This window comes from Bos javanicus, chromosome 1, assembly GCF_032452875.1.
Source record: "Bos javanicus breed banteng chromosome 1, ARS-OSU_banteng_1.0, whole genome shotgun sequence".
Taxonomy (NCBI): domain Eukaryota; kingdom Metazoa; phylum Chordata; class Mammalia; order Artiodactyla; family Bovidae; genus Bos; species Bos javanicus.
In genome coordinates, this window is record NC_083868.1 from 53539741 (window position 1) to 53565574 (window position 25834).

At 40.7% G+C, this 25834-nt stretch overlaps 1 protein-coding gene across 1 annotated transcript in view; it reads right to left on the reverse strand.

The window, feature by feature from the left end:
* The window catches only part of MYH15 (myosin heavy chain 15), a 157648-nt gene that overhangs the window by 116159 nt on the left and 15655 nt on the right, over nt 1-25834 (reverse strand). The window contains exons 4-11 of the mRNA XM_061425934.1: nt 24737-24893; nt 24072-24099; nt 22435-22528; nt 20395-20487; nt 17529-17592; nt 17343-17438; nt 8547-8650; nt 7176-7314 (exon numbers count right to left, since the gene is read on the reverse strand). Of these exons, the coding sequence (XP_061281918.1) occupies nt 7176-7314; nt 8547-8650; nt 17343-17438; nt 17529-17592; nt 20395-20487; nt 22435-22528; nt 24072-24099; nt 24737-24893 (775 nt within the window). The remainder of the gene's footprint in view (nt 1-7175; nt 7315-8546; nt 8651-17342; nt 17439-17528; nt 17593-20394; nt 20488-22434; nt 22529-24071; nt 24100-24736; nt 24894-25834) is intronic.

Here is a 25834-nt window from a genome sequence, read left to right on the forward strand (position 1 = left end):
GGCAAAAATAGCAAGTCCATAAAACAACTGTCTATAAAGAGACAAATTATGAGTATCATCAAAGTTTGAAAGAGAGAGAAAGATCTCTTTTGGACTGCATAAACAGAGAAGATTTCAAGAAAGAAACAACATTTGGTCTGAGCCTTGAAGGATGAGGAGGGTTTTGATGGGCAAATATGGGAGAACAAGCATTTCTAAGACAGAGAACAACATGACTCAAAGACCCAGAGGCGGGCAGTGCAGTGATGGTCAAAGATGGCAGATTGGACCAAGAAGTTAGAAAGTGAGATAAACAGAAGAGCAGGTGACTTGTGGCCACAGGAGACATCTGATATCTCTGGAAGGTATTATTTAAATAATGGGGATATATTAAAGGGGCTTTTAGCAGAGAAATGGCAAATTAGAACAGCAAATTAATCAGCATGGCAAATTAATGGCAAATTAATCAGAAAGATTAATTTTGTGGAAGTGTGGAAGGCAGACCAGAGGGAGGCAATTACAGAAAGTGAACCTACTGTGGGACAGTGGAGTGCAAGGGGCTGAAAAGTCTAAACTAGTAACAAGAAAGAGCAAAAGACTGAGAAACATGATGAAGATGTTTCTAGCCCGAGAAGCAGAGAGAAGGACAGCACTGTGAATATGAATAGAAGAGTCAACAGCGAGACATCACTTGAAGAAGATGATACACTGAGTTTTTGCCATGCAGAGTTTAGGGTAGCAGGAGAACATGCAGTAGAAGGTTAGCAATGTGGGACTTGAGCTCAAGAAAGAGGCAAAGCTAAGAATGTCGCCTTTGGTTTGGGGCCCTTCCTCTTTTCTCTTTCTTCTCCATCTGTCCAACTCCTTCAACTACTTCCTAAATGGTTAACTGGAAGAAAATTACCAAGGCTTAATATATTAAGAGCCCTTAGAAATCAATAAGAAAAAATCTGTGCCTCAATTTTAAAAATGGGCTAATGATGGAAACAAAAATTAAAAAAAGAAACAATATAAATAGTTGATAACCTACACAAATGTTAGCTTTATTAATACATAAAAATAAAATAAAACCTGGCTAATTGACAAGTGGAAAACAACTGCTAATATTGATGAGTATAGTGAGACAGTCACTCAAATAGAAAAAAAAAACACAAAGGATATGTCCTATGATATTAACTGACTGTCCCTGAGTAGGTAGGATTCATTAACAAATAATTAATTACTACTATGGTAAGTGCTACTATAATACAGAGCCAGACATTGTATTAATGCCTGGAAATACAGCTGCTGCTACTGCTGCTAAGTCACTTCAGTCGTGTTCGACTCTGTGTGACCCCATAGACGGCAGCCCACCAGGCTCCCCCATCCCTGGGATTCTCAGGGCAAGAACACTGGAGTGGATAAAATACAGCAGTTCACACCTAATTAGACCACTGCTCTTTAGGAGTTCCTATCTGATGGAGACTGGGGAGTAAGACAGCCAATAAAAAGCAGCTATTATGAATGACACAAACAAAAATATTCAGAGTAAGGAGATAGAGAATGATAAGAAGGAGGTGGGGGTCGTCAGGGAAGAGTTTTCTGATAAGGTGACAGCCAAGATGGCACCTTGACAAAGTGAGGGAGTGAGCCATGAGGATACCTAGGAAGAGTTCCAGAGAGAAGGAGGAGTTGGTGAAAAAGTCCTGCAATAGGATTGCTCGAATACTCCCAGAAAAGCCAAGAGATCAGCCGACTGAGCGAGAGGAGTGAGAGACTGGGGAAAGGGTAGGTGAGGGCTCTGCCCCTGACTCCACTGAGGTGGGTGGATCCACACCAAGCAGTTCTGTGACACCAGATGGAAGTCCTACAGTTCAGCACAATTCTGACACCAACTACCTGAGACAGCATCAGATTCCACAGGTTGAGTGCAGTCCTATTAATACAAGACTGCTTCCTCCACTTCAAAAGCCAAATGAAAGTCCAGGTTGTTGCTTAGGCTACTGACCAACCAGCTATAGTTTGGAGGTTCCAACGACACCCTACTTGGGTTCAATTAATTTGCTAGATTTAATTTTCAAGGGATTAGATCTGACAGACAGAGTGCCTGAAGAACTATGGACAGAGGTTCGTGGCATTGCATAGGAGGCAGGGATCAAGACCATCCCCAAGAAAAAGAAATGCAAAAAGGCAAAATGATTGTGTGAGGAGGCCTTAAGAATAGCTATGAAAAGAAGACAAGTGAAAGGCAGAGAAGGAAAGAAAAGATATATCCATTTGAATGCAGAGTTCCAAAGAATAGCAAGGAGAGATAGAAAGCCTTCCTCAATGATCAGTGCAAAGAAATAAAGGAAAACAATAGAATGGGGAAGACTAGAGATCTCTTCAAGAAAATTAGAGATACAGGAGAACATTTCATGCAAAGATGGGCACAATAAAGGACAGAAATGGTAGGGATCTAACAGAAGCAGAAGATATTAGGAAGAGGTGGCAAGAATATATAGAAGAACTATACAAAAAAGATCTTCACAACCCACATAATCACGATGGTGTGATCACTCACCTAGAGCCAGACATCCTGGAATGTGAAGTCAAGTGGGCCTTAGGAAACATCACTACGAACAAAACTAGTGGAGGTGATAGCATTCCAGTTGAGCTATTTCAAATCCTAAAAGGTAATGCTGTGAAAGTGCTGCACTCAGTATACCAGCAAATTTGGAAAACTCAGCAGTGGCCACAGGACTGGAAAAGGTCAGTTTTCATTCCAATCCCAAAAGAAGGCAATGCCAAAGAATGTTCAAACTACTGCACAATTGCACTCATCTCACACACTAGTAAAGTAATGCTTAAAATTCTCCAAGCCAGGCTTCAACAGTATGTGAACAGTGAACTTCCAGATGTTCAAGCTGGATTTAGAAAAGGCAGAGGAACCAGATATTAAATTGCCAACATCTGTTGGATCATCAAAAAAGCAAGAGAGTTCCAGAAAAACATCTACTTCTGCTTTAATGACTATGCCAAAGCCCTTGGCTGTGTGGATCACAACAAACTGTGGAAAGTTCTGAAAGAGATGGGAATACCAGACCACCTGACCTGCCTCCTGAGAAATTTGTATGCAGGTCAAGAAGCCATAGTTAGAACTGGACATGGAACAACAGACTGGTTCCAAATAGGGAGAGGAGTATGTCAAGACTGTATATCGTCACCCTGCTTATTTAACATATGGAGAGTGCATCATGAGAAATGCTGGACTGGATGCACAGGTTGGAGTCAAGATTGCCGAGAGAAATATCAATAACTGCAAATAAGCAAATGATACCACCCTTCTGGCAGAAAGCAGAAGAACTAAAGAGCCTCTTGATGAAAGTGAAAGAGGAGAGTGAAAAATTTTGCTTAAAACTCAACATTCAGAAAATTAAGATCATGGCATCTGGTTCCATCACTTCATGGCAAATAGATGGGGAAACAGTGGAAACAGTGACGGACTTCCCAAAATCACTGCAGATGGTGATTGCAGCCATGAAATTAAAAGACGCTTGCTCCTTGGAAGAAAAGTTATGAACAACCTAGACAGCATATTAAAATGCAGAGACATTACTTTGCCAACAAAGGTCCATCTAGTAAAGGCTATGGTTTTTCCAGTAGTCATGTATGGATGTAAGAGTTGGACTATAAAGAAAGCTGAGTGCCAAAGAATTGATGCTTTTGAACTGTGGTGTTGGAGAAGACTCTTGAGAGTCCCTTGGACTGCAAGGAGATCCAACCAGTCCATCCTAAAGGGGATCAGTCCTGGGTGTTCACTGGAAGGTCTGATGCTGAAGCTGAAACTCCAATACTTTGGCCACCTGATGCGAAGAACTGACTCATTTGAAAAGACCCTGATGCTGGGAAAGATGGAAGGTAGGAGGAAAAGGGGACAATAGAGAATGAGATGGTTGGATGGCATCACCGACTCAATGGACATGAGTTTGAGTAAACTCTGGAAGTTGGTGATGGACAGGGAGGCCTGGCATGCTGTGGTCCATGGGATCGCAAAGAGTCAGACATGACTGAATTGAACTGAACTGAACTGAATTTGCTAGAGGCTCACCGAACTCAGAAAAAACACTTTATGTACTAAATCAATGGTTTATGATAAAAGAATATAATTCAATAATAGCTAAATAGGAGAGATGCCTAGAGAAAGTTATGCGGAAAGGGTGCAGAGCCTCCACACCCTCTTCAGGGATGCCAATCTCACCAAATTTCCACAAGTTCAGCAACCCAAAAGCTCTCTGAACACTGTGCTTTTAAGATTTCATGGAGGCTTCATTACACAGGCATTGACCACTGGTGACTGAACTTCATCTCCAGCCCCTCTCCTCTGTCCTGACAGAGATGGGACTGAAAGTTCCAACTCTAGGTTAGTTCTTGTGGTGACCAGACCCCATCTATAGGCACAGTCCAAAAGTCAGCTTGTTAACATAAAATGTACCTTTATCGATCTCATAACTCAGAAAATTCCAAATTAGGAGCTCTGTGCCATAAACTAGGACAAAGACCAAATATAAATTTCATATTATCAGTCACAATAGGGAGATGGGATTAGAGAGAGATTTGGAGAGACATCAGAGAAGACAAGGAGGCTATACTGAGGATTCTGAGCTTATTTTGAGTAAGATGGGAGCCATCTGTGAGAGGAGGGGATATGGAATGGCTTATACTGTGAAAGGGTCATTGCTGGCTGCTCTGTGCACAGTAATGGGGTGAGGGTGGAGGTGGGGAGATCAGGAAGGAGGCTCTCTGGATTGTCTGGTAAGAAATGGAGGCTTAGGCTAGGTGGTGGCAGTGAACATGATAGCTGCGGATGGTTGTAAGTTTTACGTATGTTTAAAGGTAGAGACAATGAAAAAGAGAGGAGGTCAGGATGACTCTAAGCTACCCATGATTTGAGTCTGGGCAACTGGGAGAGTCCAGTTGACATTTAGTAAGAAGACTGAAAAATGAAGAGTTGGTAGCAGGGGTTACGAAGAGGTGGAGAATTCAGTTCTATACAAGTTGAGTTTGAGATAATCAGCTAAAAAATGAGCAAAGAAAAGTGTCAAGAGTCGAGACCAGCAGTTCTGGAGCAGTTAGAAGTAAGGACAATGAGGACACACCAGCAAAAAAGCTGACAAGGAACCACCAGGGAGATTGGATAAGATGACTTGCTTCATTTGCTTATCTGTATCTTCTGCTTAATAATTATATCCTGCTTTTGTAATAAAAATAATTTTTAAAACTTTGTTTCAAAGCATGGAAAAAGCAAAAAACCAACAACAATGACAAAAATAACAAAAAAAGGCAACAAGAGACCAGGAAAGTATATGTTAATATGTTGGTACAATGTATATATTGTACTAACAATTGACACAACTGAGTGACTGAACAGCAGCAACGGAGTACCTTCTCCCACTGTATTCTCATCTGAGCTCCAGTGTCCTCTTCTCTAAGGGGACTTTTTGACCACCCTATCAACAAACCTTCAATTCCTATTATTCTTTATTCTTTGATTCTGCTTTTTCATTCTGATTTCATGCATGTATTTGTCCATTTATGTATATATTGTCTATCTCCCACACTAGACAGTCAAGACAGAGATGATATCTTGTTCACAGGTATATCTCTAGCACCAGGTACAGTCCTTGCACAGACTGGCCTCAAAAACTATTTGTGAAACAATAGAAAAACAAACAACCCAATGCAAAAACAGGCAAAGGAATTGAATAGATAGCTCTCCAAAGAAGATATACAAATGTCTAATAAGTCCATGAAAGATACTCAACATCACTAATCATTAGGGAAATGAAAATAAAAGCACAACTGAGATACCACCATGCCCATACAGATGGCTCTTATCAAAAAAACAGAAAACAAGTGTTGGTGAGGATGTAGAAAAACTGGAACCCTTGTGCATCACTGGTGGGAATGTGAAATGGTGCCGCCACCATAGAGAAAGAGTATGGAGGTTCCTCAAAAGATTAAATATAGAATCATCATTTAATCCAGCAATTCTACTTCTGGGTATAGACAAAAAAGAATAAATGCACAGGCTCAAACAGATATGTGAACACTAGTGTTAACAGCAGCATTACTCAGTAGTGAAAAGTAGAAGCAACTCATGTGTCTGCAAATGAACAGGTAAACAAAAAGTAGAATATACATGTGATGGAATATTATTTAGCCTTTAAAAGGGAATGGAATTCTGACACTTACTGCAATATGTTCTGAAAACATTATGCTAAGTGAAATAGACCAGACACAAAAGGACAAACATCATATGATTCCATTTATATAAAGTATGCATAATAGTCAAATTCATAGAGGCAGAAAGTAAACTAATGCTTTCTAGGGGTTAGGGGAAGGGAGTAATAGGGAGTTATTGCTTTATACAGAGTTTCAGTTTGGATGACAAAAAGTTCTGGAGATTAACTGCGATGGTGGTTGCACAACAATGTAAAAGCACTTAATGCCACTGATATGAACACTTAAAAATGGGTAAGATTTTATGTTGTGTATATTTTACCACAATTGAAAATACAAAATTTTAAAAAAATATTTGTTGAAAGATTTGAATGAATGTTCTTTTTTCTTTTTGTTTCAGATGCCAGGAATTTTATTAAATGAAGTCATTATGACTATTATTCCTTCTTTTCATAATTGTGATTTTCTATTTTAATGATCATTCTAGACAGATCACTCACTATAGATTTTTTTGATAAGTAGGCATGACTATAAATTTTTATAATGTGAATAAAGAGCAAAGGGAAAAGAAGCCATTTTGTTTTGAACTTAGTGAACGCTCCAGCTTTAGAATTCTAAAAATCTTTGTTCACACCTTCATTATGTTGCTTTACGCATCTCATAGTGATTTGCTCCTTTTTCTGTTTTTCTCCAGAGTCTACATGCTGAAGGCACACTGTATCTTAGTCAATCCTATTATCACCCAAGTTTAGCAAATTTACTGGCGTCATCAATAATTAATTAAGGAATGTGTCTTATTCTGAGATACAAGGACTCTACAAAGAAATGATGACTGAAAGATATAATATTTGGGGGGCATCAATTGAGGGAGATCACTGATTAATTTCAACATTTCCTAAAAACCAAGAGGTGAGGCTAACTGCAAGGAAAGGGAGTAGGCCTAGGGTCAGGGATTCGAGGCACCTGCATGCCCTGTTTTCAAAAGTAATCCTTACTTTCTGTGCCATCTGCTTCCACTTGCTCTTCTCTGGGTTTCTGCTTAAATTTCATGTTTCCAAAGTGCAGGATGGCTCCAGCGAGTTTATAAGATCCGTACTTCTCATCAGGGAGAAAGCCCAAGATGTCCATGGCTTGCTGTAGAAAGAGAAGCAGATGGCCAAGTACTCATTTTCCTAATGGCTTCAGTAAGCACCTCACCTCCTCTGTTATCACACCTCCCTCCACTTGTGGGCCATGGGCTGCCTGCCGGAGGGAAGGAGATGGATCACCACAGCCCTGAAGTGTGACAGTTCTGTTCAAACTGATGCAAATTGGTTTGAAAGCGCCCTGTTGGCTCTTGGTCACCTGTAGCCTCTTCATCTCTTTAAAAGAGAATTAGGAAGGCATATGATTTGATGTTTAACTCAGTAGTTTTAGAACTCTCCTCAGATGCCTTCTCTCCTGTTCCTCTCTTCTCCCTTCCAATAATCTATCATTAACTGGCTATATGAGCTCAATTATTTTGCCTTTCATGGTTATGGGATAAAGTAGCACCATATCTGATGGGTTGCTTATTTCTGGGATCCCATATGTTCTCCCATATTTATTCCAGATTCATTTTGACGACTGGCAAAAGGAAGTATTTAAGAAAAGAAGAACTATGTCACCAAAGAACAGCATCCTAGGAAGCCACTGCACATGGTAAGAAGTGTGTTCTCACACACTCCAGGAGGGTGGAAATTGGTAATCCTTCTAGTAGTTAATTTAGAATATGTATCGAGAGACTATAAAAATTTCATAATCCTACCATTTAGAAATCTAGCATAAGATGAATCTGATATACAGGAATGTACTCACCTACAAAGATATTCACCATAGTAGGAAAACAAACCCTCAACCTTGAGTCTAACAATAGGAGAATGGTTAAATAAACTATAGAACAAATGTCTGATAAAATATTAAGTATCCATTAAATGTTTATGAAGAGTTTGTAATAACACTGGAAATGCTAAACATTAATCAAAAAGCAAACGATATATCAAATAGCGTATGTAGAATGATTATGATCCTTGATTAAAAAAAACACCAAAACAACCACATAACAGCAATCCTGAAGAGAAAAAAAATAAAAGAATGAAAACAGTGGTTATCATTGCATTGAAGCATCTTCCTACTTTTCTATATGTATCAAAGTTACTATACTGACAAAATAAATAAGTATAAAACTCTGGACAGAAGCAGTCTTATAGGGGCACCTTCCACTCTCCACCCCTCGGGGAAGGAAGGTCACTTCTCCAGGACCCTTCGGAAGAGAGGAGATCTAAGATGCTTTCTTCCATGTCTCATTGTCATTACCAGACTTTGCTCTGATAACTAACAAGCCTTACATCCGTGGCCAGCAGTTCTTCGGCATCATCCAAGCTCTCCACAGCAACTGTTCCATGAGAGCAAAAGTGAAAGTCAGAGGGATTTTCAGACACCAGGCACACATCTGCAGTGGGAAAACCATCAGTTAAACAGCTTACAGAAATCCACAAGGCTTCAGAAAATAATTGACCAATATTCACAGTTTACTCTTACGGCTTACAGCATACTTGTAAACAAGCCAAAATAAAATCCATATTCTACACCCAAACCTCTGCAATCAATTTCTGCCCTCTATTAACTTGTCAGTCATGTTCTAATGCCTCCCAAGAGAAGACCAGACAGGCCAAATCGGAAAGCAGATTCAATTGCAGCCACTTGAATTGGTGTGAGAGAAAAAAAAAAAACAGATAATGCATGTTGGCAAAACTTTGCAAACAGGAATTTGGCCTAGATATGTGGCTGAGGGCCAGAGAAAAACAACAACAACAACAACAACAAAAAAAATGGTTTGTAAAATTATAACATGCCTGAGCTTCAAAAGCTAGGCAGCAGGCAGAAACTGGGGTCAAAACCCAGGGAACATTAGCAGTATAACCCTGTCACATCATGTCCTCCCTGTTAGGAGGCTGAGTCTGTCTTTCACGGGATCCATAAATCAGCTAGTGTGTTCACTGCTGCACCTCTGATATGTCTAAGACTCCTGACATGATTCACTTAGTCAGGAAACATAATGCAGGCTGAAGCCAAGGCAGGCCATCAGCAACATGTCTGCAGTCAACTTGGCCAAATCACATTAACCTCTTAAAGCCTGACACTCGCTCCCAGTGAAGCTTTATAGAGCCCATCTGAGCTTTCTGTTTAGCACTCAATGAAGTGAAGTTCTATTATCCTGAAGTTAGAAACAAAGAAATTGGACTATGTGAATGTTCCAAATGCTCTATTTGGAAACAATCCAAATGTTCATCATTAATTATTCCTCAGCAAACAAAAGAATGCACTACGCACATGTGCTACAGCATGGAAGCATCTCAAAATAATTTGCTGAGTGAAATAAGCCAGACAAAAGAGTATCCACTGCAGGATTCCATCTTATAAAATTCTGGAAACATTAACTCATTTGTCCTGACAAAGCACATTAGTGGTTGCCTAGGGACTGGGTTTGGAGAGGAGGGCTTGAAGGAGTGAGAAGGGGCAGGAGGGAGGGATTTCAAGAGATTGGAAAATTTTGAATGGATATATGCATTATCTCAATTGTGATGATGGTTTCACCTCATAGATACACACGTCAATGTTTACACTTAGGTCAGTGATACTTCAGTAAAGCTATTTGATGAAAGTAACAGGGCTAACCCAAAAGAAATCAGGCTGAATCCAAGTATAATATATATTTTAAATAGAAATATAATTCATAATAATTTTTAAAGTATTTATTTCCATGGAGATTTAAATGTCCTTTAAACGTTAATACTTCTCAGGAATCTCCTTATATTATTCCTCATGCCTCACTTTATATCAATATCTATTGGAGATCCAGTAAATATGCCAGGAATTATTGTAAGTTTTATGGATACATCAGTGAAAAAAAAAGTCATTCCTGCCCTCATAAAGCTTATATTCCAACAGAAAACAGAATTAAAAGTAAATGAGTAAAAATATGACATGTAAAACAGTAGTAAGTGCTAAGGAGAAAAATAAAAGGGAAAAGGAATAAAAAGTCTTGGATATGCAGAGTTTCCATTTTTAACCCAGTGATCAGAGAAGGCCTCCATAAGGTGACATTTGCGTAAAGAGAGTTACAGGAGAGAGTCATAAGTAAGTACGGGAAGAAATTGCTAAAAAGAAAAAAAGCAAATGAAAAGGCCTTGAGGTGGGGTGCTTGCCTGGAATTTCAAGTGGCTAAGGTTGGTAAAAGAAAGAGTAGTCCATGAGGTCCAAGAAGCATCCAGGGGCCAGATTACAGTGCCTCACAGGCCACGGTGAGGATTCGGGCATTTCTGCTCTACGTGAGATAGGAAGCCACAAGAGGTTTTTGAGCAGAAGAGTGACATCATCTGATTTTTTTGTTTTTAATTTACTGTGGCTGTGGTTAAAGACAGAGGGAGAGGGTGGAATCAGGGATAACAAGAGAGAGTTAATTCATGAGGGAAAAATTGGTACTTGACTTTGGGGTAACAGCAGACGTGGTAAGAAGTAGCCAGAGCTTGGATTTTGAATGGAGTAGAGTCAACAGGATTTGCTGATGAAACAAATGAGAATAATGTGGAAGAAAATTCTGATCAAGGATAACTCCAAGGGTTTGTGCCCAGGCAAGCAGAAGGATGGAGATGGCTTCAGATGAGCTACTAAACACTGGTGGGAATAGGTCTGGTGAGGTGGAGTTTAGGAACTAGGTTGTAGGCATGTGAAGTTTGAGACGCCTATTAAACATCCAAGTGGAGACATTAAAGTCTGTAATCTGTGAGTCTGGAATGCTAAAGAAAAGTCTAGACTTAGGATCAAACTTTGCAAGTCATCAGATAGAAATGATCTTTAAAGCTGTCAGTCTAGACGATCTATCACCACAAGACAAAGCCAAGGACTGAGCCCCAGGGCCCTCTAAATTCATGTGCTGGATAAAAGAGAGAAACCTGCTAAGCAATGCCCAGAGGTTTAGGAGAGAAATAAAAGAGGGGAGTACATTGGAGGCCAAGGGGGAAGATTTTCAGGAAGAGGGAGTCATCAAGGGTATCAAATACTGTCCTGACTGTATGCTATCAAGATGTATGCTCTCTCTGTATTTTATGCGAGATTCATTCATGACTTTACTGATGACCCTCAAATCTATATTTTCTGAGCTCCAGACCTAGATCTCCCACTTCCTGTTAGACATTTCAAGGTGAATGGCCACAAGTAGCTCAAACCCAGCATTACCGCAATTGAATCAATGATGTTTACTGTGTCTGCCCTGAAGCTATTCTTCTGTGGCTCCTCATGCAAGTGAATGTCACCAACACACCCAGGCCAGACACCTGGGTGCCACAATGCCTTGTCCCTTCACCCAGCTCAAATGCAGACATCATCTCCATGTCTTTCAAATCAAAGCATTTACTTAACCTATTTTCTCTACTGTAGGCATATGCTATGGGAGGAGGAAAGGATACAAAACTGAAACAGTCCTTTCCCTCAAGGAGGCTAGAGGAATCACATACCTAAACTGTACAGAAAATGCTGTACTTTAGGGTGGAGGCATGTTTTAGTTGGCTGACATTAAAAACAAAATCTACGTTCCAAGATTGCTCTGCCAAAATTACCTTTTAGATCATTCTAGATTCACCTTTTACAGAATTTTTTTAACTCATGTTTATTATATCATTTTTTATCTTTTTGTCCTAGTCATGATGATCAAATGTGCTCTATCTGACATTGTTTTCTCCACGTTAAATATAAGGAAAATAAATGGCTAGAAAGGCATACTAATTGCCAGAGTCAATTTAACGATAAACTGAATTTAGAACATAGTCTCTAGTGCTTCTGCTAGACTATGCCACCCACTGCTCCAACCTGTGTGAGTACTATGACAGGACTCCATTTCCTCCTTTGTCATAGACAGAAGGAGGGTCTTTCTTCTGTGCAAGCTCAACACTGGACATGCACAGAGGGAGACGGAGCAGAGAGCAAGAACACTGTGTGCTTGAGGACTGGAGGACCAGGTGGAGGAAAGAGTCAAGATTCAGGAGGGGGCTGGTAATAAGCCAGAATGTTGGGCCCAAGTGCTACATGTGAATTCTCCCTCAATTTCCCCTCTTCTAGAAGCATCATTTCTAGAAGTCATTTAGCACATCCAATGGACTTTTCTTCTATCTCCTTACAACCAGAAATATGGCTGCTGCACTGGTGTAACCATTCCCTGGGGCAGCTGCCCTCGGCAGGAGGTGGCTGCTCTAGAGAAGCAAGAGTGTCTGAGGAACCCAAAAAGGCCTTTAGCTCAAACATCTTCCCCACTGGGCCTTATCAAAACTTCTTTTCAAGGAGCAATAAATTTTAATTGGATTGAGGTTTTCTCAGAAGAGTTTCATGTAAACAGGGATTCCTTTATTTAATTAATTTCATTTCTACCATGAGAAATGGCCTTGAGAGAATGAAAAAAAGTATATGCATTTCATGAGACACTATTGAGTCAGAGAGACTGTCTAGGCCAGAAAGGGCCCATATAGAAGATTGTTGACCAGGCTGTGGGCATGTGGAGGATAGGGGTGGGAGGGAGGTGAGGTGGGGAGCAGAGAGAGAATGGATGAGAGGATGCTAACTGTAAAAGTTAATTGCTTTACACTTTCAAAAAGTATAGGTGTCAAGAGTTCATTTCTAGAGCCCACTGTCCAGTTGGAGATGCCTAGAACCCATTAAGGGCACCCCACTCCAGTACTCTTGCCTGGGAAATCCCATGGACAGAGGAGCCTGGTGGACTGCAGTCCATGGGGTCGCTAAGAGTCGGACACAACTGAGCGACTTCACTTTCACTTTTCACTTTCATGCATTGGAGAAGGAAATGGCAACCCACTCCAGTGTTCTTGCCTGGAGAATCACAGGGACGGACGAGCCTGGTGGGCTGCCGTCTATGGGGTCGTACAGAGTCAGACATGACTGAAGCGACTTAGCAGCAGCAGCAGAACCCATTAAGAGTGAGTGTTTTATCATACAAGGCATTGTTTCACATGTCATCCTAACATTACATTTTACTTTCAGAATGGCTGAATGTTCTCCAAGATTGTGTTTTCTATGAAAAACAGTGAAACTGACAGTGGGCCCAAAGAAGTTTATCATCTTAGGAATAGAGTTCTGTGGCTACTGCCTCTATGTCACATCATCCATCATTACCTGTTCCTCAGGGCTGCTATGTACAGCTGAAGAGGTCGTGCACTGCCCAGCTCCAGAGAGAGTCATTCACATAGCTTCTGATTTGAATAGCATTCTCTGGAGTTGGGAAGCATTCAGATACCTTGCACCCCTTAATAACCAGTAGGGGGAAAGGGAGTGAAGATAGAGATCTTCAAGAGAGATCTAATGGGTAAAGAGGGTGAATTGAATAAGCTCCAAAACAGGCCCAGATGCTGACTATTCCCTTCTCCATAGGCACTCGGGGTCCCAGTAGACAGATCAAGGGCAGCTCTTGGCTGCCACTACTGTGTAGTACTGTCACACGCTTTACGGAATTCTCAGGGCATTAGGCAACGTGTCAAGGATTCCAAGAGGCAAAGGTTTGTTTCCTGACCTCTCCTTCTGGAGTTTACACACCAGTTGAATAGAAAGAGTGGGCACAATAAATAAATATAAAGAAAAAAATCAAAGAAGAGAAAAAGGAAGATAAGTGGTATTAACTTTTACAGTTAGATAAAGGAAGATAAAAGGTAGGTAAATGGTATATAGATGGCATTAAGAACTAAAGGATTTTGGGACTTCTCTAGTGGTCTGGTGGTTAAGACTTCCCCTTCCAATGCAGGGGGCAGGGATTCGATCCCTGTTAGGGGAGCTAAAAACCTACATGCCTGGAGACCAAAAACCAAAACATAAAACAGAAGCAGACTATAGCAAATTCAATAAAGTTTTTGAAAATGGTTCACATTAAAAAAAAAAAAACTGAAGAATTTTAAGGAGTCATATCTAAGGGAACTGGGGGAGTAAGTTTTAGCTGTGCCTGGAACTAGAATCAGGATTAACTGATAAAAAAAAGGAGGAGAAGGAATCTTCCAGGCCAAGTAGAGGCTAAAATGGGGCTGGCTCATTGGATGACACATCACTCCATTTCCTTGGCTCCTTCTGTGGGATGAGCTACTGTTCCCACAGAGCCTCCACCCTCTGCTGTCATTTTCCACACCTGATTTGCTTGTCATACACAAATGCTCCTATTTTAGGAAATTTGGACACAATCCTCACATGCTAAGCTCTGCCCTCTTGTGTCGCTCCTCAGGATACTCAGAAGCTCTTCTTTGGCAGCGATGAGTACAAACAGTTTAACATTTTAAAATATTCCAAAGAATGATCATTGGTGTCATAAACAAGTGAACCAACAGTACTCAACCTGAACCACCAGATGTCAGCCTTTATACACTAATCAATCTCAACGGTCCACAGACTCAACAAAGTACATGAGCTCATGAATTCATGATAGGAATTTTCCATAGCAGCCCAGGGTCTTCAGACAGTTCTATTAGTAAACAGAGATGCTCCAAAAGATCTTGCAGTCACTGCTGTACCCACACTGGACCCTACATGTTAGCTGCTCTGCACTGCATAGAAATGAGTGTCATCTGGCAGAGCTACTCAAAGGAAAACTAAAAAAAAAAAGTCTGTTTCAGGTTGAGATGGAGGGAAGACAGTAAGGAGAACAGCTGCTGTTTTCATACCACCAACTGCACCTATGGCAAAATATAGCTGTCCAGTTTGTAGAGCTTTCTCTATTTGCTGAGGGCACTTAGGAGTTAGAGACCAGGTAGTTAAAACCCTGCTGGATGCATACCATACTTCATCTAAGCAGGACAGTCTGAGGGGATTGTTCCCCATCAGTTTGTTCACCTGGATCTCCAATCATCCCACAGTCACTCCTGTGGGAGCACCGTTGTCCTCAGTGCCAGATGTAATACCTTTGAAACCCAATCAGCTTGTCATTCTTCCCTTCCAATGACTTTCCATAGCACCGGAGACATAAACTCTCTGCCATGCCATGCGAGGTGCTGCTTGGGCTGGCCCTACCTGTCTGCCCCTACATTACCCACTCCATTGCCCCACTCTGCCCCCAGCAATGGCCGTTATACTATTCCAAGACTAAACCAAATGCATTCCTGCCTCAGGGCCTTTGCACTCACTGTTTCTTCCCTCAGGAAGTTTTTTCCTGGAAGTCTTTGCCTACTTGTTCCCTCATTCAAGTGTCTGGAAAAGCACAGCCTTCTTTCCCACCCCCTGCCCCCACCCTCTGGCTTCACTGCACAGCTTACCAGATCTTAGTTTCCCTCAGTTCAGTTCAGTTCAGTCGCTCAGTCGTGTCTGACTCTCTGTGACCCCATGAATCACAGCACACCAGGCCTCCCTGTCCATGACCATCTCCTGGAGTTCACTCAAACTCACGTCCATCGAGTCGGTGATGCCATCCAGCCATCTCATCCTCTATCATCCCCTTCTTCTCCTGCCCCTAGTCTCTCCCAGCATCAGAGTCTTTTCCAATGAGTCAACTCTTTGCATGAGGTGGCCAAAGTACTGGAGTTTCAGCTTTAGCATCAGTCCTTCCAAAGAACACCCATGACTGATCTCCTTTAGGACGGACTGGTTGGATCTCCTTGCAGTCCAAAGGACTCTCAAGAGTCTTCTCCAACACCATAGTTCAAAAGCATCAATTCTTCAGCGCTCAGCTTTCTTCACAGTCCAACTCTCACATTCCCCTACTAGGAACCAAATCCAGGCCACAGCAGTGAGAGTCTTAACCATTGGACTGCCAGGGAATTCCCAAAACATTGCCTCCTTACAGAGATCTCCCCTGCTCTTCTATCTAAAATATAACCACCTGCGGGGATTCCAGGCTTTCACTGCCATGTGGCCCAGTTTCAGTCCCTGGTCAGAGAACTGCAAGCCACAGTGTGTGCCCCCGCAAGACACAAAATTAAATAAAATATAAACTTTCATTGCCCTACCAACTCCTAATTCACTCCATCCCCTCATCCACTTTATTTTTCTCTATAGACCTACCATTGTCTGAAATTATATATTTTTTGTTTACTTATTTGTTACTGTCTTCCATACTAGAATGTAAGCTCATGAGGGCCAGGACCTGTGGGCCCTGTTTACTTCCCTATCACCTATCCTTTAAGAAGCAGTGCATACATAGTGACCCCACAATAAATATTTGTTGAATGAATACATGAAATTCATTCTCTTACCCTATAAGTTACTTTTCTATTTCCATTCATGGCATTTCTTTTATCCTAGTCAAATTACTGAATTTGGGAGTATTTTTGACTCGTCATTCTCTTTTCTATGTTCAATCATTGCTAAGACTTTTCTGGCCTCTGGTGTGAGGCCAGAGGCCTATCATACCAGCTTAACTGCCACTGCCATCAACAGATCATGACCTTCCATTACCCCATCCTCCTCCACAAAACACCACACCCCACACACTTACTCACACACATGCACACAACACCCCCTCCACTTCCTGAGTTTAGAAACCATCCAAATAAGATCTCTACTAGTCTTCTATGAAAACACTTTCCTATAGTTCACCTGCTGTCTCTGTTCCCTGATTTTGCCTTGACTTTTCCTGACATTGTGTACACTATTCCTGCTACCAGAAATGCCCTCCATTCATCACTCTGGTTAAACCCCATTCCCATTTTTTATATCCCAACCCAAATCCTCCCTTCTATATAGAACTCACATTGACCACTACACATCATAGTAATGTCTCCCACCTCTGGCCTCGTCTCTACTACCCACTTAAGTGATAAGTGATTTTAATCATTTAAGGCCTTAAATTATCTAATGCTTTTTATACACACACACATACATGTGTGCACATACGCATACACACACACATTCATTTACCTCTGCTGGGCATCCTACCCACCTCCAAAAGTGTTTGAAAAAAGAAAAGTGTTACCGTTCACTCTCTACCTATATAAAATTAAAGAACATTGGGTCTATATTTGGTTCAAATTCTTACATTTTAGGATAAATAAACTGAGGTCCCTCTAAACAGGCTGGTAGACATTAAACAGTACTTTTCCAGGTTTGATAATCTGACAACTGTCTTGTTTTAGAATGACACTCAGCCCCCAGAATAATACACTTACCACGAAGTTCTTTTTTTCCAGACAGAATTTGATAGAATATGTGGTAGTTCCTCTCTCCAGGCTGCTGGAAAATCACCCGGGATTTTTCAAGCAAATCTGCATAATAAGGCATGAGTAAAGACTCAAATGTAGGTGTTCTTGCAAAACTTAGAAGAAAAGTGATCAGACAGTGCAGTGCCTACTTACAGATGTCGATATCTGCAGATGACAGCTTGCCTTTGGCACAAAAGTGCATCCTGATGAACTTGCCCTGAGTGAACACAGAACAGTTTCCTATTTAACATGCCAGACAGCTGCAATGGTTTCATTATACACATCACTCCCAAAGTAACTACTTCCTCCAAAGTTAAAAAAAAAAAAAAATTCCACATGGGGTGTGATGGCACCAGTTAATGTCAAGAGGCAGCCAGAGTGTCATCAGGACTGGCAGTAGGCCCAGAGTCTAGCCTCAGATCTGCTCATCACTGACTGCGTATTCTTTTGTTTTGTTTTGTTTTTTATTGAAGAGTAGCTGATTTACAATGTTGTGCTAGTTTCAGGTGTACAAAGAGATTCAGTTTTATATCTATAAATGTATAATTTTCATATATATAAATATATAATTGTTATTTATATAACATATATATGATTTCATATATATACAATTTATTTATATATAATTTACATATATATACATATATACATTTTGTTTTTCAGATTCTTTCCCATTACAGGTCATTCACTACAAGACATTGAGTATAATTCCCTGCACTGAACAATAGGTCCCCATTGGCTATCTATTTTATATATAATAGTGTGTATATGTTAATCCCAAACCTGTAATTTATCCCTCCCTTCTCCTCTTGGCTGTGCATTCTTATGTGCATTATAGAATTTCTCCAGGCCTCAGTGTTCCTATCTAAAAATGAGAAAAATAATATCTTCTTGATATATTCTTTTATTTACCAGCAAACATTTGTTGAGCATCTACTATGATCCAGAAAACCTGCTAGACACTGGAGATACCACATGGGAAAAGTAGATGTGCCCCAAATCTTCTAAATTCTAGGTGTAAGCAGCGAATGCAACAGCTCTGACTGAGGAATATTTGATGTGTTTTGAAATCAAAAGAAAAGCCAGATATGAAGGAGTGCAGCAAGTAAGAGAAAGCAGAGAAGAAAGCAGAGTCTGAGAGTAGGCAGGCAGCAGGCACCATATTAGGTCAGCCATGTGGCCACAGGAAGGAGTGGGGTTTTACTTTGTGTGTGCTCAGAAGACATTAGGAGGTTTTAAGCAGAAGAGTGACATGATGGGACTTAAGTTTCAAAACATCACCTTGGCATGATTATAGATGAGGCTCCCTTCCTTCCTTGTCAATGAAAAGCCATAAGACAGTATCTGATGGGACAGAAAGTCTGCCCAGAGGCTACAGAGCCCAGGTGCATCAAGACACAGTCAAGACACAAACACACATTTGTACATAAACACATACAAACATGTACATAGGTGTCATTGCATGTGTATGTGCATTTACACACATATACATTTATGTACTGTCAACTGAAAAAAACTCACAACCTAAAAGTTGAGAATTATGTTTATTCAGTGGACTTACTGAGGACTTAAGCCCAGAAGATAGCCTCTCAGATAGCTCTGAGGGACTGCTCCACAGAGCTAAGGGAGGTGCCTGGGTATACAGGAGTCTTTGCAACAAAAACTAGGTAATCAGAACATCAAAAAATGCTGCTAATCAAAGAAAATAGACCATCTGAAGTTAATGAGTTTAGTGCTTGTCTATTTATGGGAACATGCAAGAGTCTGGCTCATTGAACTTATTCCTTTGATATGCCCCTTAACTATCTAGGGCCAGTATCCTGCTTGTCTCCAACTTCATGTATGGAGTATTAATCTAAAGAAGTTAACCTGGATTTCTTTATTTTTTTTAATCCCCCCTTTCTTTCTTTCTCTTGTCTTTCCTTCGTCTTTCCATTCATCCATCTTTGTTTAATTTGCTTCGCTACTTCTTCTTTCCTTCCATTCTTCCAATTTTTTTCTTGTTCTTGGTCTTTTTCAATTGCTTTCTCTCCTTATTTATTTTTCTTCCCACTTGCTATTCTCTTCTTTCTTCCTTTTATTCTACTCTTTTCTTTATCTTCTTTTTCTCCTCCCTCTTTTCCATCTTTCCCTTTTCCCTCTCTTGGCCTTTTTTCCCCGCAGTTTTATTCTTTAGTATTTAAGCAGAAATTCTCACCACATTCTGACAAATCCCAAATCTATCCATTGTTTTCTGGACCAGTATTAGTACCTGTTACACAGCCAGATACCACAAGCAGAGGTAAGTGTGGTCAGGGCAGCTCTAAGGTTTTTGGAGGGAAAGCAGTCAAATAAGCAGGAGGCTATTATTTAATCATGCCTAGAGACTCAGCAGCAGTAGCAGCAGACTCAAAAGGAAGCCTTTTACAAATTTCCTTGTAAATTATATAATGGCTCCCTGACACTCATTCTTGGCATAAAATGGATTAGTGACCTTAATCCAAATCGTTTTATCTTGGGACTATTAGTTATCAAAAAATACTTTAAAAAGTGTTTTTTTCCCCTGTCAAAAAAATCCCCAGTGAAATATATCCAGGGGCAGGGGGTTCATAGGCAAAAGTAGAAACAGTAATTGTAGTAAGTGAATTCGGAAGTGCTTACCAAAATGACTTTTACAAGGAGTATAGGAAATTACAAAGAAGAAATTACTTTCAAATCTGCAAAATGTAGTAAATATAAAACATCATTAGAATTTGCTGAGTGAGCTTTCCTACTGGGAGTGGTAAGGAATTTTAAAGTATTAACATATTTTCTTCCTGAAATTGACTACCTAGTAGAAGCTTCTCAGGTATTCATCTTAATTGTATTAAGATGAAGCTAGCAAAATTTTTTGAGGAATCTAACAATATTATGTACAATCATCAAAAACCTTCTTTGATGTTCTAGAAAAAAATTTTTTCAGATCTGTGTGCTCAGGCATGAAGTTAACCATTTGCTAAAAATGAAAGACTCCAATATACTGCTCAATTCAGTTACTTACAAAACGAGAAGAGTTGTCATTTCTCAGGGTTTTGGCATTTCCAAATGCTTCCAAGACAGGATTCACTTGTTTGATTTGATCTTGTAGAGTTTCCTTGGATACAGGTAAGAGAAATACAACTGATGAAGTGTTTGGCAGAATTCTGTAATGTGGCAAGCCTTCCATACCAAGGTCAAAGCTCATTCTTGTTTTGATAATAAATGGCCAAAAACCACTTCTGAATTTGGTGATAAAATATTACTTTGGAATGGGAACTTAGAAAAATAGATGGAGGAAAGACTGACAATATATGATGCCCCTAAGACTATAGGTTGGAGGTCATTTACTTGCAATGTTTCTTTTTTTGGTTGGCATTGGTATGAGTAGGAAAAGAAAATTGATATTTTACCAAAGTAAATAATAACAAATACCATAGCCTATTTCCAAACTTCATTCCATATACTCCTCCTCACTGCTAATCTGCTGCTCTTCCCATTCAATTCTTACACCTAGAAATTTATTCTAAGGTAATACAGCAGACTCTTGTCATTATCAGTTATATTTTTGCTTGCTATTATCCCTAAGTAATCTTGAGGTTCATACCAAGAAGTGACTTGAAATGGTATTTATTAGTCTTAAGTTTAAATACTATGTGCTCAGGCTGATGGGGCAAAGCAGGTCATCTACTTTGGGCAAGTCTTTTTTTTCCCTCATTGAATGAGTCTTAATGACCACTTAGCACCTAAACTGCCACTGCCTAAACTTTCCACTGAGTCCCAAATACTCTTTGTATGAGGAGAATTTCACAGTATGTAGTATTTCAGAATCTATAGACTTATAAATACTATGTTCTTTCTATGTATTATGGGTTACTTAAAGTAATTGGGCTATATGAGCAAAATTTTTCATGAAAGTTTTTGTATTATGTATTGTGTTATGTATTATCACAGGACTCAATGGTTAGACCAAACAAATGCACACCAAACAACCTAAAATGTACACAAAAATAAAGTATCATATAGTGGATAATAGAATTCAGTGATAACTAAAGAAATTAATCAAATTCAGGAGTGTGGTAGCTGGAAAAGAAACTTTCTAAGGTTTGAAAATTGGACTAGATTGCTATTTTGACATACTTTTACTTTGGAAAAACAGCAGGAAACATCCAGTATCAAATTGAAAAGCAAGATAGCAAATTCAGGCATAGTAAGACGAGAGGCTCCAACAGCTCAATAGCTCATTGGTTTTGAGCTCTGCTCAGCTTTCACTTTTCACTTTCATGCATTGGAGAAGGAAATGGCAACCCACTCCAGTGTTCTTGCCTGGAGAATCCCAGGGACGGGGGAGCCTGGTGGGCTGCCATCTATGGGGTCGCACAGAGTCAGACACGACTGAAGTGACTTAGCAGCAGTAGAAGCAGCGGCAGCATTATCTAAGCGTATTTTACAGACCAACTCTCATATCTAGGTATCCTCAGATTATTACCATCAACCTGTTAACCCAGTAAGCTAAAGCAAACATTACCAAGTATAAAAACATTTAAATAGAAGGTAAAGTTTTTCAGAACCTAGAATGTGGTTAAAGTTGAGGGTACATCCACTGAGCATTTGGAATTTGAACCAGAAGTTAGGGGTAATGGAAGCAGAGTTCTCTCAGTGAATATTTGAGGAAGCCTGACATCTCACAGTAGCTAAAGGGATTAAGAAATAGTAATACCAAAAGTGGCTATTCAGGGCATTGGTGACCATAGTTTGAGCAGAAGATGGTGTGGATCTTAAGTACCTAATTCTCAAAGAGTCCAACCAAGAAAGATTAGGCCAATAAGGGCCCCTTGAAGCAGATCTAAAGCAGATTATGTAATTTCATGGTTTTGGATGATTGGTTCAGAGCACTTGATGATTTTCCTGAGAGGAAAATATGGGGAAAAAAGACTTTTCATAATTTTTTAATTGTTTTGTGGCATTGTCCCCTCCTTTCTTCCCAAAAGTGGTCAGGGCAGAGCCTCCATCATTAGTGGATAGGGCCACCTCACCTTTTCTGCCAATATGCATGAAGGCTTACCAGCTTTTCCTTGGATTCACCCGTGGTTGCTACAGTGGCAAAATACTGGATAATATGTTTGGTGTTCACTGTCTTTCCAGCACCAGATTCTCCTCTATGATCAGAAATTCAGTGACAGTTAACTGGTTCAGATTATAAATGCAAGGAAAAACAAATAATTTTAACCGCATTAACTAAGAGGGAGAGCTTTATGGAAATGTGGAACTTTAGAGGGAACTTGAAGGAGAGGCAGACATTTAATTGGTTGGGAGGGGGGGATATCTTAGGCTAGAAATGCAGCATTAGCAAAAAATCTGGAATAGAGAAAGATCAAAGACTTTTATGAAAATAAGAAGCCTGCCCTTCCTGGTCCCATTAACTAAAAGGTTAAGGGTATCTTTGCTAATTAGAGATAGGTCTCCTCATTACCAACTATTCAAGAGATTATCACATATGAAGGCTGTGACCACATGGCCAGGTCCAACCCTCTCCCTCAGAGAAGAACCGACTGGTCACTCCACCAGGAAGTTGAGCTTTATACTCCCCTTTTACCTTTAACAGTCAGCTAGCTTTGTAATGTGGGGAGAACACCATGGTGAATTTATAGCCTTATCACTCAAAGCATCATAGGTTTAAGGTCTGCTTTTATCTGTCTGAAACTCTAAAAAGTGAGTCTGTCCTCTCTGCAAAGGATTGAACTCTAACCACTCTTCTGGCTCTAAGATTCTGAGACCCTATTATTTTTCTGGGGATGACTAAAGCCAAGGAATAGCCTAATACATGAGGTGGCATCATCATTGCTTAGGAAGAGCAAGAACTTTAGCATTTCCCTGCCTCTCGAGTCCTAGCCTCTGCCTCGGTCACTGTGCTGACAGTTCACCTGACCAGCCAGTGCTCCTCCCGGCAAGATTAACATACAACATGGTCTCAGTGAAATCCTTTCCTTCCTTCCTCTTCACTCCCTTTTCTTGCCCCTCCGGGCACCATCTTTAATTCCCACTACCTAATGTACTGGGCTTCCCAGGTGGTGCAGTAGTAAAGAGTCCACCTGCCAATGCAGGAGACACAAGAGATGGGGTTTGATCCCTGGGTCGGAAAATCTCCTGGAGGGGGAAATGGCAACCTGCTCCAATATTCTTGCCTGGAAAATTCCATGGAAAGAGGAACCTGGCAGGCCCCAGTCTATGGGGGTCACAAAGAGTAGGACACAACTGACAGACTGAGCATGCAGGCATGAAACTAATGTACCTTGGCCTGCTCCAGTCTGGCTGCTCACAATAGCATGTTATCTGTCCAGTGGTCAATCCCACTGGACTTTCAGTCTTTCAATCCAACTAGCCAACCAGAGAACTCTGAAAATGATCATTTGGATAGGGAGCTCTCTTCCTCAAGAAGATGATTAAGACCAGCGTGTGCACTGCAGGTTCTAAAGTATCTTCTAAAACGGGAGGCAGCCTAGTGGGCACCATATTTGGCTAAGCACTGACTTACGTGTTATGACAATTTCCTGAGTATCTTACTATTGCCTAGCCTGTGTCTGGTATCTGAAGAACAACAATTCAAAGGCGGTGAATTTATGTTTCATATCCAGTGAAATGTAGGTGTCTATTTTGATGGAAACCCTCACTGCTGGCCAAAAAGTAAAAGCAAGCACTTACGTGAAGAGTATAGACTGATTCTCTCGACCTACAAAAGAAAGGAAAATGTCAGAACATTCTTCTGCTAGAATTTCTATGTACGGTATGAATTTATTCAAAATTTCCTTGGTTACAGTTTGAGAACAGGAGAAGGAGTTGTTCTGTATACAGTTAGAAAAAAGATACTATTCAAATGGTACAAAGTAAAAGAGATTTTTCTCTTGACCCTATGTAGGCTAGTCATAAGAACATACAAATTCCATCACCATTTCCTTGCTCCAAATATAAATGATAAATGACAAACGGTTGACATATCACTATTTTAAGGCTTTTATTAAGCCTGGTGTAAAAATAACTACAGAATAACTTCTTTGTGCCAAACATTCTAGCAGGTGCTTTCTGTAATAAAAGCGGACAGCTACAGGGGGCTCACTCTGGGCTTGCCACTGGGCTGAGCACTTTCAAGGCATTATCTCCCTTAATTTGACATGTGAGCTAATCGTCCCCATAACCCTAGGAGGTAGGCCTTATTTTGCCCATGTTTCATCTGGAAGGAAACAAGGCTTCAAGTGATGAGGCAGCTGTAAAGGCCATGCTCCGTTCACAATGCCTACCTGCCTCTTAGAGACACGGACAAAAACTAGATCAGATATTTTTACCCTTCATTTTGTAGGGCAGACACTTACTGTGAAGCATATCCTGAAAGGCATTATTGGCCACAGCGAAGATGTGAGGGGGAGCATCTGATCGCCTCCTGCCTTTATAGGCTGCCGCCACCGCTTTGTGATACACTGGAAGCTGCTTGTGAGGGTTGATGCTCACACAGGAGAGCCCTGAATATGTCTGATGTAAGATCAGAAAAGATTTCTGAAAATAGGTTAGAATACTTGCAGGTTTGTCAGCTCTTTCACTGTCGGGTAACATCTGCTTGAATATTTACTTACAAAGGAACTAAGAGGAAAAGGGCTTTTGGATTCTTACAGAGAAGGGACTTTGAACAGAAAGAGACAGAACCAGGTTAGAGTAACAGGGGACCCGGGATTACCCCTTCCCTGGGAGAGCTGTCAACCACTAACTTGTCTGACACACACACAGGCCTTTCAAAGACAAGGAGGATGCTGACAGCAGGACTGCTGATATGAGGAACCCACTCTCAGGCATTGAGGCCAAGGGAGTCTGTGTCTCAGCAGGGTTAGGAACCTGATACTTTAGGTCCTGAGGGGAATAGCTCGTGTGGGTCACTCACAGTGGTGGCTGGATTGTGGCTCCCCAAAGGTATGTCCACATCCTAATCACCAGAAAATTTGATCTTATTTGGAAAAAGGATCTTTGCAGGTATAATTGAGGCAAGATCTCAAGATGATATCTGGTTGGGCCTTAAATCCAACAGCTAAAGACCTCATAAGAGACACACAGAGGAGAAGGCAATGTGGAGATGGGGGCAGAGACTGGAGTGACGGAGCCACTTGCTACCAGAAACCAGTACAGGTGAGGACTGGTTCTCCCCTTGAGGCTCTGGCGGGACTGCGAGAGCCTGAGATCTGTTTATCTGATCTTGGACTCTGGCCTCTAGCATTAGGACAGAATAAATTTCCTTTGTTTTAAGCCACTCTGTGGTAATTTTGTTACAGCATCCCAGGGAAACGAAAACAGTCATGCAGCAAATAAGAGTGCCCAGGAGTAAGCCAGCCGCGTGGCTAGGCTTCCACAGTAATGGGTCCCAAAAGCCTTCATCTTTGCCTAATCCACGCAGTGTTGCTTCGGATGGATGTATCCTTAGTGAA